Source organism: Chiloscyllium plagiosum, chromosome 25, assembly GCF_004010195.1.
Source record: "Chiloscyllium plagiosum isolate BGI_BamShark_2017 chromosome 25, ASM401019v2, whole genome shotgun sequence".
Taxonomy (NCBI): Eukaryota; Metazoa; Chordata; class Chondrichthyes; order Orectolobiformes; family Hemiscylliidae; genus Chiloscyllium; species Chiloscyllium plagiosum.
Window position 1 is genome coordinate 30,090,418 of NC_057734.1, and position 12,821 is coordinate 30,103,238.

Here is a 12,821-nt window from a genome sequence, read left to right on the forward strand (position 1 = left end):
AAAATAAAACTATTAGTAGCCACATGATGAAATTCATTTCTGTTGTAGAATGCTTCATTTGCATTTGACCATATTGAATTTTATGAATCCATGAAAATTGCCTCAAATAGCATATTTTACTTTTTTGCATTATAATTTGTCAGTAAAGCAATCTTTAAAACAAAGTTTATCTTAATGCATTATAGCTTAAGTTCAGCTGTTGATCCCCATGATTTTAAAATAGTTCATATTCAGAAACAATAATGATTGCAACCATAAACCATATTCCTTGAACCAAGGCATTATCTGTAACAATGGTGTACTTGTATCACTTGAATAGGTTTATTTAGAAGCTGATAATCATTGGTTGACTGTGGGAATGCAGTGATAGAGTTCCTGCCACTGGACCAAGAGGCCTGGGTTCAAGTTTCACCTGCTCCAAGGCGTGTAATACCATCTCTGAACCGGCTTATTAGACAATGCCTACATCGTTTGCAGTATATCTGTAATGATTCTCATTTGAGCAACTCTCCCAATGATATTCAGAGTGGATGTTAATGGATTTTGGCTATTTTGTAAAATTTGAATGCGTAATTTAGAAAAACAAACATTAAATGTTTTATTTAATGTACTTCAAATTGACATAGTTCCTGTTTTATTTTAGTGCCAACATTACAGGAAGCACATTATGCCACAAACTCTGCCTTTAGATCAAATACAGCTACCTGTACCGGATAAAAGAACTGGGAAAACCCAACACTTGCCAGCATTGGTGAGTTGTATGCTTAAATCCTCTTTCTAACAGTTAAGCTATTGGTAATGGCATTAGTTTTAAACTTACTCTCAAGTGATCTAACCTTGGTTTTTTTTTAATCCAAATGGTGTGTGTTAAAATGATCCAAAAATACATGTACATTCATGAACGTCAAAGCACCAAAACTTCTCCCCATATCCGAAAGACCATAGCTGCCATATTTGCTTTGTCCATGCTTCATCTGCTGCTGAAACAATCATCCAAACCTTTTTAAACTACTCAACTGCTCTCTTGGTTGGCTTTGGATCTTTGAAATTATTTGTATACTTTAGCTCAAGTCCAGTGACCATTTTCATTGTCCGTTTCGAGTTCAGTGACTCTCTTTCAGAACTGAACTGAAGAACAGTTCTGAGAAAAATCACTGGACTTGAATCCTTAAATTTATTTTCTCCCCTCTGCTGCTAGACCAGCTCAGTTTCTCAAGCAATTTATTTGTTTCAAATCTTCAGCACTTAGAATAATATTGCGTCGCTATTACATTATCGAGCAACTTGAACATTCTTTTGGCTAAAGAAAGCACCACTTTATCTCCTCACTCATTTTCTTCCAGTAGACTGCTGCTGAGATATTATCACTTGTGTGTGAAATATTGTCAAAATGTGAAGTCGCCAAAGCAATTGAGAATTTTTCAGCATTAAATATCTTTAACAAAAGTTCTACATTAAAATTTCTGGCTCAAAACTACCTTTCTATTGCATGAGTTTTCAATTTTCATTTAGGTCACTGATGGAAATCAACATAAAAGAAAACCATAATTTACTTAGTAGGTAGAAATCAAAAAATCGTGACTGGACAGGAGATAAATTCAGTGACCCAGATATTGCACCGTAAAGATAGTAAAACGCTAATCCTTAACTATTATTACTCTTTGAAACTGAACTGAATATTTTTTTCAAACATGCTCTCAACAATCCTTCATTCTGCCATAATGTTGCTGTTATATTCCTTGCAAATGGATTCAATTTAAAAATTACTGATTTAATCTGAGTTTAAGCTTTCTATGCTATTGTCCTTGTTATAAAAGTCTTTATTAAATGCTTTGTAAAAGTTAGGATGTCATGGTTCAGTTGTACAGTGCATTGGATGAGGCCTTCCGGAATACTGTGTACAGTTCTGGTCACCCTGCTTTAAGAAGTTTGCTTTAAATTAGAAAAGATTTGCCAGGATGTTGCTGGGATTGGAAGGTTTGCGTTATATAGATAGGCTGGGACCTGTTTTACTGGTGTGTAGGAGGTTGAGGGTGATGTTATAGAGATCTATAAAATTATAGATATGGTGGATAGCAAGGGTGGGCAAGTTCAGAAAAAGGAGGAAGATTTTAAAAGGACATAAGAGGAAACATTTTTACACAGGAGGTGGCTCATATGTAGAATGAACTGCCAGATGAAGTGGTGGATGCAGTTACAGTTACAAAATTTAAAAGCCATTCGGATAGGTAGATTAAAGGAAAGGTTTGGAGGGATATGAGCCAAACTCAGTCAAATGGGACTAGTTTGGTTTGGGAATGTGGTTGGCATGGACTAGTGGGACCACATTGTGTGACTCTGTGACACTCTGGATTTTTAACAACGGACTAACTTCATAATAATTACTAAATAGCTTTACTAATTCCAAAAAGCTGATTTTATATTTATTGACTTTCAGATATCTCAATTCTTTGTAGTTCTGTGAAATTTTTGCATAATATTAAAAAAAGTCAAATTCTACCATAATCAAATGCCAATACCTCAATCATTATTCTGCTTTCTAAAATATTAAAACATTCATTACTTCCTGGATTATAACCGATAACCATTCTTCAATGTGATTGGCTGCTAGTTTACTTGATGACATCACTATTGCTGGTTGCCTGTCATCCCCTATACTGTATATAGTGTCATAATGAAATTAAAACATCATAGAAATTTGCTTGATCTTTGTGGCAGTGTTTTTGAAGGCAGGGCGAGTGGCATCATTTCACGCTTGACTGCAAAATCCAGAGCATTATATCACTGTAGCAGCCATAGCCCACATGACTTACCCACTTTTGTGGGTTATCTGTCAATATATCTTGTGATGTGATAAATGTCATCACATATTTGGCCATGACTTATCTCCCATCTCATTCCATTCTACTAGAATGTGCCAGTAGCCAGATGAGAATTGACAAAACTCAGTTCAACTGCAACCAAGTATTTTGTGATGTATGGTGACATGTTACAAATTTGTATGTTTCTGGTTCAGAATCAATCTTTCCACCATACATTTATATAACAACTGTATGAAAATAAAATGTATTGTCAATCTGAATTTACACATTGAGAATCTTATAGATTTTGTACACACAATTTGCAGTTAGTTTGGTTTCCTCACATACTAAAGAACCCCTTCATTTACTATTTGAGGGAACTTAGCAAGAGAGAGTGTACTTTGTTTCTGCAGTTTACATTTAAAAGTTCTGGACAGAAAAAAGGTACTGCAAGATTATTTGAGAGTAACATTCTCTCAGAAACGCAGATTATCTGCTTTTCGTGACTTCTATCTCCAACGTGCCTCTTGTTCACTGAATCAAAAGCCCATTATTTCTCAAAAGAGTTATTAAACCAGGTTCTTAAATGCTACAAAATACCAGCCTGCAATTCCACATTGGTTGTGAACAAGGCTACTCAAACCTGTTGTTACTAAGGGATACAGGAAATGCCACTGCCATCAAAAGTAATTTTAATCTACCTGTCAATTTCATCCTTGCTGCTGCTGTAGGGTTTTAGTTGAGCTGCATTTTGGGAAAAAGAAAACTCCTCCAGAATTATTCTGGGTAATCCAAGACGGAGGATGGGAAAAATTTGTAGCTGCAATGGCTGCTCCTTTTTGAGGTATTTTAGGTGTTGGAGATGGTTTCCTCGAATTCCAGGAGCAGCAATTACTGTTTCATATGCTGTTGCAATTGTTTTAGAACTTTGGAGAAAAAAAAGTCAAACCAATGATACTTTTAAAAGGGAGCAAGACAGACAAAGGCAGCAAGCACATAGTCTGTAAGGGAGGGAAAGAGAGAAAGAAACCTACACTGCTAACTGATAAAACAGTGAATCTCCGCAGTTACTCCCTTTGCTGTATCGCTGGACATTGGAGTGTGTCTAGGAAAACTTTAACCAACAGTGAAATTCACAACTGATCTTGGAGGAACCTGTTTGGGAGAGGTTACAGCACCGAAACAGATAAGTCAGTGGTTTTAAGTGTAACCTTGCTGTAAATCTACAATAGTGAGTAGAATCTTTGATTATATGTTTTTATTGGGATCTGTCTCTTGATTAAATTTTAAAAATATAAGCCATAAATATTAAGTTAGCCTGGGCAGTGTTTTGTAGAGCAATAAGACGGTGCTATTTTCTGGGTCTTTCGATTGGAAGAAGCAAAATGGCCTTTAGTGGAGTGATATACTCTTCTTGTCGGATGTGGGAGTTTTGAGAGAGCTTACGGGTTACTGAGGATTATATCTGTAACAAATGTCATCGGTTATGAATCCTGTCAGATCAAATGGACCGGTTGCCTCTAACTGTCACTCCAGTGAGAAATTTACAAGAGCTGGGGGTGTGATGGATGGCAGTTATAGGAAGGGAGGAAAGCCGTAGATATAGTCAGGTGGATGGATTAATTCCAAGAAAGGTAGGTAGGTAGCAGGTAGTACAGGAGTCTTCTGTGGCTATGCCCATTTTAAACAAGTATGCTGTTTTGGAAAATGTAGAGGGTGATGGATTTTTAGGGGAATGCAGCACGAGCAGCCAAGTTCCTGCTATCAATAGAGGCTCTAATGTAATGAGGGATACGTCAGATTCCAAGCGATCAATTGTGTTAGGGGACGCTCTAGTCAGAAGCACAGATAGACATTTCTATGGCCAGCAGTGAAAAATCAAAATGGTGTGTTGCCTCCCTGATGCCAGGATCAAGGATGTCTCAGAAGGTTCAGAATGTTCTCAAAGGGGAGAGGGACCAACAGGAGGGTATTAGATTAGATTACATTACAGTGTGGAAACAGGCCCTTCGGCCCAACAAGTCCACACCGACCTGCCGAAGCGTAACCCACCCATACCTCTACATTTACCCCTTACCTAACACTACGGGCAATTTAGCATGGCCAATTCACCTGACCTGCACATCTTTGGACTGTGGGAGGAAACCGGAGCACCCGGAGGAAACCCACGCAGACACTGGGAGAACGTGCAAACTCCACACAGTCAGTCGCCTGAGGTGGGAATTGAACCCGGGTCTCTGGCGCTGCGTGGCAGCAGTGCTAACCACTGTACCCCCGTGCCGCCCATGATTGTACACATTGGTACCAACAACATAGGAAGGGAAAAGGATAAGATTCTGAAGGGAGAACATAGAAAGTTAGGCAGGAATTTAAAAACGAATCCTTGAGGGTAGTAATATCCGGATTATTCCCAGTGCTATGAGCTAGTGAGGGTAGGAATAGGAGGATAGAACAGATGAATGTATGGCTGAGGAGCTAGTGTATGGGAAAATGATTCACATTTTTGGATCATTGGAAGCTCTTTTGAGGTAGAAGTGACCAGTACAAGAATGATGAATTGGAAAGGGACTAATATACTGGCAGGGAGATTTGCTAGAGCTGCTTGGGAAGATTTAAACTAGTAAGGGTTGGGGGTGGTGCAGTGAAATAGTGAGAAAGGAGATCAATCAATTGAGAACAAAAGCGAGTCAAACAGGCAGGAACAAAGCAGAGAACATGGTAGGACTGATAAATTAAAGTGCATTTATTTCAATGTGAGGGGTCGAACAGGGAAGGCAGATGAACACAGGGCATGCTTAGGAACATGGGACTTGTGTTCCAGAATACAAATGCTACAGGAAGGATAGAAAGGGAGGCAAGAGAGGAGGGGGAGTTGCGTTGTTAATAAAGAGGATATTCCTGGAAATATATCCAGGGAAGTTATTTGGGTGGAACTGAGAAATAAGAAAGGGATGATCACCTCAATGGGATTGTATTATAGATCCCCTAATAGTTAGCAGGAAATTGAGAAACTATTTTGTAAGGAGATTTCAGTTATATGTAAGAATAATTGGGTGGTTATGGTTGGGGATTTTAACTTTCCAGGCATACACTGGGACTGCCATAGTGTTAAGGGTTTGTTAAGTGTGTACAAGAACATTTTCTGATTCAGTATGTGGATGTACCTATGAGAGAAGGTGCAAAATTTGACCTACTCTCGGGAAATAAGGCAGGGCAGGTGTCAGTGGGGGAGCACTTTGGGGCCAGTGACCATGATTCTATTAGTTTTAAAATAATGATGGAAAAGGGTATACCAGATCTAGCAGTTGAAGTTCTAAATTGGAGGAAGGCTAATTTTGATGGTATTACGCAAGAACTCTCAAAAGCTGCTTGGGGGCAGATGCTCACAGGTAAAGGGACGACTGGAAAATGGGAAGCCTTCAGAAATGAGATAATGAGAGTCCAGAGACAATATATTACTTTAGGGTGAAAGGAAAGGCTTGTAGGTATAGGGAATGCTGGATGACTAGAGAAATTGAGGGTTTGGTTAAGAAAAAGAAGAAAGCATATGTCAGGTACAGACAGGATAGATCAAGTGAATCCTTAGCGTGTATAGGCAGTCAGAGTATACTCAAGAGGGAAATCAAAAAGGGGACATCCGATAGCTTCGGCATATAGGGTTATGGAGAATCCAAAGGCTTTTTACAAATACATTAAGGGCAAAAATATAACTAAGGAGAGAATTGGGCCCCTCAAAGATCAGCAAGGCAACCTTTGGAGCCGCAGGAGTTGGGGGAAGATACTAAATGAGTACTTTGCATCAGTGTTTACTGTGGAGAAGGACAGGGAAGATATAGACTGTATGAAAATAGATGGTGACATCTTGAAAAATACCCATACTACAGAGGAGGAAGTGCTGGATGTTTTGGAATGCATAAAGCTGAATAAATCCCCAGGAACTGATCAAATGTACCCTAGACTCTGTAGGAAGCTAGGGAAGTGATTGCTGGGTCCCTTGCTGAGATATTTGTAACATTGATAGTCACAAGTGAGGTGCCTGAGGACTGGAGTTTGGCTAACGTGGTGCCACTGTTTTAAAAAAAAAGGCGGTAAGGACAAGCCAGGGAACGATAGACCAGTGAGCCTGAAGTTGGTGATGAGCAAGTTGTTGGAGGGAATCCTGAGAGACAGGATTTACACATTTGAAAAGGCAAGGGCTGATTAAGGATAGTCAACATGGCTTTGTGTGTAGGAAATCATGTCTCATGAACTTGATTGAGTATTTTGAGGAAGTAACAGAGATTGATGAGGGCAGAGTGGTGAACGTGACCTGTATGGACTCCAGTTAGGCATTCGACAAGGTTCCCCATGGGAGACTGGTCAGCAAGGTTAGATCTCAGCAAGGTTAGAATACAGGGAGAACTAGCCATTTGGATACGGAACTGGCTCAAAGTTTTTCAGACTGGAGGTCTGTGACCAGTGGAGTGCCACAAGGATCGGTGCTAGGTCCACTACTTTTTGTCATTTTTATACAAATGATTTTGACATGAACATAGGAGGTACAATTAGTCAGTTTGTGGATGACACCAACATTGGAGGTGAAGTGGACAGCGAAGAAGGTTACCTCAGATTACAACAGGATCTTGATCAGATGGGCCAATGGACTGAGGAGTGGCAGGTGGAGATTAATTTAGATAAATGCGAGGTGCTGCATTTTGAAAAGGCAAATCAGGGCAGGACTTATACACTTGATGGGAAGGTCCTAGGGAGTGTTGCTGAACAAAGAGACCTTGAACTGCAGGTTCATAGCTCCTTGAAAGTGGAGTCGCAAGTAGATAGGATAGCGAAGTAGACATTTGGTATGCTTTCCTTTCTTGGTCAGAGCACTGAGTACAGGAGTTGGGAGGTCATGTTGCAGCTGTACAGGATGTTGGTTAGGAGACTTTTGAAATATTGCATGCAATTCTGGTCTCCTTCCTATCTGAAGGGTGTTGTGAAGCTTGAGCGGGTTCAGAAAAGATTTGCAAGGATGTTGCCAAGGTTGGAGGATTTGAGCTACAGGGAGAGGCTGAAAAGGCTGGGGCCGTTTTTCCTTGAGCATCGAAGGCTGAGGGGGTATCCTTATGGGGGCATGGATAGGATAACTGGACTAAGTCTTTTCCCTGGGGTGGGGAGTCCAGAACTAGAGGGCATAGGTTTAGGGTGAGAGGGGAAAGATATAAAAGAGCCCTAAGGGGCAACTTCTTCACACCAGAGGGCAGTGCACATATGGATTGATCTGCCAGAAAAAATGGTGGAGGCTGGTAGAGTTGCAACATTCAAAAGGCATCTGGATAGGTATATAAGTAGAAAGGGTTTGGAGGAATATGGGCCAAGTGCTGGCAAATGGGACCAGACAAGGTTGAGACATCTGGTCGGCATGGATGAGTTGGGCCGAAGGGTCTATTTCCGTGCTGTACATCTGTATGACTCTGACTGTAAGATGTAGTTGTATCCAGTCCACTGATGGAACGGTATTACATGGGTGTTGGGTGTGATAGTTAAAGTTGATTAAGAGAATGCTGGCGGTGGGAAGGTGGAGATGAGGGTAATCTTGAACAGTGATCATCTAATTGGGTAAATAGGGAAGCAAGACCAATTTCTCTAAATGTGAACAGGCAAGTAATATCAAACCAATTTAGCATGTCATGAGGTACATTCCATAGACAGCTGTTGAATTCAAATATAATCACTTTGGCCAATTTCCTTCAAATAATATGTTATAAATGGAAACTAGCAATAAGAGAAGACATGAAGGCATTTCCAACTTTGTCTGTTACAAATTGGCTTCTTGTTGTTCATTGGTCTGGACAGATCAGTTTATGCATGATGAGGCAAACACAGGATCTCAAATTTTGAATTTGTTTTTACTTGCCTCAAAGTATTATTGTGTTCTTTGTGATTTAATCTAACCTGAATGCAGTACTTAGAATTTCTTGCCAGATGATATGGAGGAAAAATGTTTGACCAATATTTCAACTAATTCAGAGTTAAGTATACTAAATTGCAAAGACAATTTTTACTTTTATAAAAATAATATAATTGGAACATCACTGAAAACCACTTTTTACTGTATAAAATCTTCATAAAGCTATTGTTAATGAGTGAAACTCTGAATGTTATATTTTCAGTTAAATCTCATTTGTGCTACTTAAGAATAATGTTTTTTCTGTAAACAGAATAATAAGGGATGGGGAGCTGTTCATGCTTCTTTCAGCTTCTGCGAATCTACATACAACACTGTTCCGGATTTAATGTAATTGTTTTCAGTTTTGAACAGATTTAGAAATGTGAATTGGCTAACAGAAATCTGACAAGTGAGCACTTTGGATTTACTTCATGGTATAGCATGTAAACTTAACAGTCAAAGAATAACTGAAATATATCTGTCAATGTCATTGAAATAGTAGGGGAAATAAATAGTACTGTTCCATATTGATATCTATCAAAAAGCTGTAATAAACTGTTAGTTACTATTTGGTGAAATTTCACAATGGTAAATCAGTTTTCAGTGAAAAGCTTAACTGAACAGCCAGGAATGTGACCCTCCCACTCTGCTGTGAAAGGTCACTTCAACTGAAGCAGTTGAAAGGTTGCATTTCGATGTCACCATGAAGTGGTGCTTGGATGGACCAGTCATTTTTACAATGTAACTATAACAGAGACACTGCCATTTGTATTGTGTGATGGAATATGCAATAGATGGATGCAGTTGTGCTCAATATGTAAGGAACCCATCACTAGACAGAATAATTTATTTGGTTCCCTTACCACTCGGCATTTTTTCTTTTGCATGCTTGTATTTTACGACTGCAATAAGTATTATTGACAGGATGCTTTGCATAATCTTGCAATCTTAGTTAATAAAAATCGCACCCCATCGTCAATTGTCAAACGAAAGCAAAAGTTGCATGTTCATGGGAATGCCATAGGCAACAAAATCAAAAATCACACAACACCGTGTTGTAGTCCAATCGTGTTGTAGCAAAGCTTCAAAATCTTGTATTCCCAAATAAACCTGTTGGGCTATAACATGGTTTTGTGTAATTTTTGATTTTTCCACCCCAGTCCAATACCAGCACCTCCATATCATAGGCAACAAAGGAAACATTTTCATCATTCAAATCCAGGCAAATTTGTCATGACATAGTGTGTTAAGGTGCAACTGGGTGACGTGCGTAGCTGCTGAATTATTCAGGAATGTAAAGAAAAAGACTTGTATTCATTTATGGCCTTTTAAAATCGTCAATGTCCCAAAGTGGTTACAGTCAATTAAGTACTTGAGGTGTTGCTACTGTTATAATATAGGCAGTGAATTTGTGCACAACAAATTCTCACAGTGGCATGATGATATCCAAATAAATTGTTTTTTTTTGTGTGTGATGTTGGTGCAGGGATAAATGTTGACCAGAAATCTGAGTATAACACCCTTGTTCTTCTTTGAAAGAGTGCTGTTGAATGTTTTGCATTCACTTGAGAATGGATATATTGCCTTGTTTTAATATCTCAAAGGTGGCACCTCTGACAGTGCACACTCCAAGTGCTGCACTGAAATGTCAACATAGATTGTTTTCAAATCCTTGACCCCTTAACCTTGTGGGTTGTTGCTAAGTGTTCAACAGGTATGTATCGAAATGATTAAACTCTTGATTTAGTAGATAATAAAATGACTATGCTGACACAATTTCATAATTCACAGTCTGAGGTAGAGAGAGAATTATTTTCCTGCCTTTTTTTTGGGTCTTGTATATGATTTCTATCAATTTCTCTGGTAATGTTTTCTTTTCTTTGCCTTGTTGACTATAAAATACACTTCTACATTTCTAAGCAACGAAAGTGTGTCTGTGTGTTAATATTTCTGTTCCACTTCAGGATAAATTTTAAATTGTATTTCCAGAGCCATAGGTAGGGCATTTTACTCATCAGATTGCAATTAAAATACATATTTGTTGAATCCTGCATATCATAAAGTGCAGAGGCTTCATTTTAATACATGAACACATCTTATTTTATTTTGGAAACATAGGGACAGGAGTAGGGTGTTCAATCCCTTGAGCTTGCCCTGTCATTCAATATGATCAGGCTGATTGAACACTTCAATGCCCTTTACCTACACCATCCCCTAACCCTGTATGCCACTGGTATCTATCTATCTCTATAAATCCATAAATGCCTTAAACATACTCCATTGGCTGAGCTTCTACAGCTCTCTGCGATTGGTTTGTAACCCTCTGAGTAAAACTGTTTTTCCTCAACTTTGACCTAAGTGACACCCCCCCCCTTATTTTTAAATTGTGCTCCCTGGTTCTAGACTCACTAACCAGTGGTAGACTGCATAGACACAGGTATCTTTTTTTCAGTGAGATCACCTTTCATTTTTGAGGTCCAGTTTGCTCAATCTCTCTTCATAGGCAGTATCACCATCCGACGAACAAGTCTGATGAACCTTCATTATATTCCCAATGTGATAGTAATATCTCTGCTGAGATGAGGAGACACAAACTACATGCAGTACTCCAGGTATTGTCGAGCCAATCTCCTACACAATTGAAATGAGACTTCACTATTTTTGTATTCTAATCCTGTTGCAATAAAGGCTAACATTCTATTTGCCTTCCCAGTTACTTGCTGCACCTGCATGCTATCCTTCAGTGATTTAATAACAAAGAACACTTAGCTCCCTTTGTACATCTCTACTTTCTCAACCTCTTATTATTTAAGAAAGACTCTGCAAACCTCTTTCTCCTGTCAATTGGGTCACCTCGAATGATATTCTACCTGCCCATCATGCCACTGTGAGAATTTGTTGTGCACAAATTCACTGTCCATTTATGAAGCCTGTCAAATCTTCCAGATGCAATTTTACGCCTTCCTCACAACACACATTCCCACTTAGGTTTGTATCATCTGCAGATTTGGAAAAATATTTGATCCCCAAATACTAATCATAGATATATATTGTGAATGACTGGGGCCCATAATGCATGTAATACCTTACTAGTCACAGCCTGCCAATGTGACAATGAGCCACTTATTCTTTACCATCTGTTTTCTGTTAGCCAGGATTCCTTAATCCATAACAGTACATTTTTCCTATCCCACGTGCTTTAATTATTCTAACCAGCCTCCTGTGGAGGAACTTTATTAAAAGCCTTCAGAAAATCAAAGTATACTTGGCTGTCCTTTATCTATATTGTTAGTAACCTTTTCAAAAAACTCCAAGTTTGTTAAACATATTTTACCATTCACAAATCCATACTAACTATGTCCAATCAGATCATTGCTGAAACTTTATTGCTGGAACAGCACAGCAGGTCAGGCAGCATCTAGGGAACAGAAGATTCGACGTTTCGGGCACATGCCCTTCTTCAGGATTGCTGTTCCAGCAATAAAGTTTCAGCTTTGATCTCCAGCGTCTGCAGACCTCACTTTCTCCTCCAATCAGATCATTGTCAACCAGGGGTCTATTTATCATATCCTGTATAATAGATTCTAGGATTTTTTCTACTATTGATGTAAGACTAACAGATCCAAAGATCCTTCTTTTCTGTCTTGCTCTCTTAAATAATGGGGGTGACATTTGCTACTTCCATATCAGCAGAAATTATTCTATAATCTACCCAATCTTGGAAGGTAATCACCAAGGCATTGACTTTCTCTACAGCTAAATCCTTTCACACTCTATGATGTTATCTGTTAGGTCCTGGGTATTTATCAAATTTTGGCCCCAGTATATATATTTTTTCCCTGTACAATCTACTTACAAAGACTAATCTCCTTCACTATCTCATTCTCCATAGTCACTTTAGATCTTTAGTTCTGGAAAATTTCTGGTACTTTCTTCAGTGAAATCAGACATTAAGTAATCATAAAGCTTCTGTGGCATTTCTCTTCTGATTACAGGTTTTCCTGATTCTGCTTGTAATTGGCTCACATTTGTTTTAAACAAATGTTTCCCTTTTACTTAACTGTAGAAGCTTTTACAGTCCTTTTCAGCGAGAT

At 38.8% G+C, this 12,821-nt stretch overlaps 1 protein-coding gene across 2 annotated transcripts in view; it reads left to right on the forward strand.

Moving 5' to 3' along the window:
• The first annotated feature begins 313 nt into the window (after window positions 1-313).
• Window positions 314-12,821, forward strand: part of ascc2 (activating signal cointegrator 1 complex subunit 2) — a 57,915-nt gene continuing 45,407 nt past the window's right edge. The window contains exons 1-2 of one of the 2 annotated variants that reach the window (XM_043715825.1): window positions 314-422; window positions 644-751. In XM_043715825.1, the coding sequence (XP_043571760.1) occupies window positions 668-751 (84 nt within the window). In that variant the 5' untranslated portion in view covers window positions 314-422; window positions 644-667. The remainder of the gene's footprint in view (window positions 423-643; window positions 752-12,821) is intronic. The other variant, XM_043715824.1, reaches the window with a different exon arrangement.